This window comes from Habropoda laboriosa, unplaced genomic scaffold, assembly GCF_001263275.1.
Source record: "Habropoda laboriosa isolate 0110345459 unplaced genomic scaffold, ASM126327v1 scaffold868, whole genome shotgun sequence".
Lineage (NCBI taxonomy): Eukaryota > Metazoa > Arthropoda > Insecta > Hymenoptera > Apidae > Habropoda > Habropoda laboriosa.
Window position 1 is genome coordinate 2,060 of NW_017101107.1, and position 2,439 is coordinate 4,498.

Below are 2,439 nucleotides of genomic sequence, written 5' to 3' on the forward strand. Positions count from 1 at the left end.
ATAAATTAAGTCTGTTCGACTTTTAAAATCTTACATGATTTGAGTTCAGATCGACGTAAGTCAGATCGGTTTCTATCTATAATAAAAAAAATAAGTTTCTGTACGAAAGGACAAAACTTATTAATATAATTATAAGAATTATAATGATTAATAACCATTATTTTGGCAGAATAGTGCATTAAATTTAGAATTTAAATAATATATAAATAAATCATATATAATATAATAATTTTTGTAATATTAAACATAATTTTATTAATCATTATAATTCTTATTAGAGTTGCCTTTCTAACCTTACTTGAACGTAAAATTCTTAGTTATCAACAAATACGAAAAGGTCCAAATAAAGTTGGATTCAAAGGATTTTTACAACCAATTAGAGATGCAATTAAATTAATATCTAAAGAATGAATTGTAATAAATATTAATTTTACTATTTATAAATTAAGCCCCATATTTATATTTATATTATCAATAATTATATGAATTATATATCCATGATTTAATTTATACCACATAACAAATAGAATAATTTTTCTAATCTTAATAATTGGACTAAATACTTACCCCATAGTACTAATTGGATGAATTTCAAAAAACAAATATGCACTTATTGGATCAGTTCGATCAATTGCTCAAATAATCTCATTTGAAATTAGATTATTTTTAATAATTTTTATTTTTATAATATTAACTGAAAGATTTTCATTAAAAGATCTTGAAAAACTTCAAGGAAATAATATTTCATTATTTATCTTAACCTCACCAATATACATTATTTTTTTTACTAGAATACTAATTGAACTAAACCGAACACCATTTGATTTAATTGAAGGAGAATCCGAACTAGTATCTGGTTTCAATGTAGAATACTACAGAAGATTTTTTGTATTAATCTTTCTATCAGAATACTCAAGAATTGTATTCATAAGATTTATTATAACTATATTCTTTTTTAATTATTCAATAAATTCAATAATATTTTATATTATACTTACATTTCATATATTAATAATTTTATGAATCCGAGGAGTACTCCCTCGGATACGCTATGATATTTTAATAAAAACATGTTGAACATACTTCTTAATTCTTACATTAATTTACTTAACTTATATTTATTTAATAAAAGAAGTATTTATAAATCTAAGTTAATAGAAAATTATATTTCTATAATATATTTTCAAAATATACACTTATTCAAGCTCATTAACTAAAAATTAATAACTTTATCTCAATAAATATAAGATAAAGGCAAACAAAAAAAAAATAAAAAATAACTTAATGTAAAAATTTCATTTAATACAATAAAAGGATATTCAATAACTTGCCTGCCTAGCCAAGTCAACATAATAAAATTATTAATAAAAAACCAATATAATAATTGCCTTAATGGATAAAACTTATTTGATTTAATACAATTATTATACAATGGCATAACATACAAAATTAAAATTGATATTAACAAAGCTATAACCCCTCCCAATTTATTAGGAATAGCCCGTAAAATTGAATAAGCAAATAAAAAATACCACTCAGGTTTAATATGAGCCGGAGTCATTATACTATTGGCAATTTTAAAATTATCAGGATCTCCTAAATAGTAAGGAAATTGACAAATTAAAAATATAAAAAACAATAAAATTAAAACAAATATTAATATATCTTTAATAGTAAAATAAGGATGAAAATAAATTTTATAGACATTTCTATTATAACCCATTGGATTTGATGAACCAGTTAAATGCAATGAAAAAATATGTATAACAACTAACAAAAAAATAACTAAAGGTAAAATAAAATGCAACGAAAAAAACCGATTTAACGTAGCATTACTAATTGAAAATCCACCTCAAATCCATTCAACTAATATCTCACCCAAATAAGGAATAGCCGATAATAAATTTGTAATAACCGTAGCACCCCAAAATGATATTTGACCTCAAGGCAAAACATAGCCTAAAAAAGCAGTAGCTATTGATAAAAACATAATAGTTACCCCAATTATCCAAACATGAATCAACTTAAATGATTGATAATAAATATTACGACTAATATGAATATACATTATTATAAAATAAAACGAAGCACCATTTATATGAATTAAACGAATTAACCACCCAGAATTTACATCTTTTATAATATGAATAACACTTAAAAAAGCATAATCAACATTAGGACAATAATGTATAGACAATAATAAACCTGAAACAATTTGAATTATCAAAAATACACCCAGTATAGAACCAAAATTTCACCAAATATTAATATTTAAAGGAGTCGGAAGCATTAGAACAGAATACAAAAATATATTTACATATTTATTTTTATTTAATAAACTATAAAACTTTATTGACATTAAAATTAATTAATATTTACGTAAGGGTTTATTACTATAACATATAGAAAAAGACAAAATCAAAATAAAAAACAAAAATA

At 21.7% G+C, this 2,439-nt stretch overlaps 1 protein-coding gene across 1 annotated transcript; it reads left to right on the forward strand.

Moving 5' to 3' along the window:
* Window positions 1–231: 231 nt before the first annotated feature.
* On the forward strand, window positions 232–924 carry LOC108578032 (NADH-ubiquinone oxidoreductase chain 1-like; the record flags this gene model as incomplete). Its single annotated transcript, XM_017941279.1, is given in 4 exon segments — window positions 232–390; window positions 433–492; window positions 604–673; window positions 716–924. Coding segments are annotated over 4 exon segments (498 nt in total), but the record flags the coding sequence as incomplete, so codon positions are not given.
* Between the last annotated feature and the right edge of the window lie 1,515 nt (window positions 925–2,439).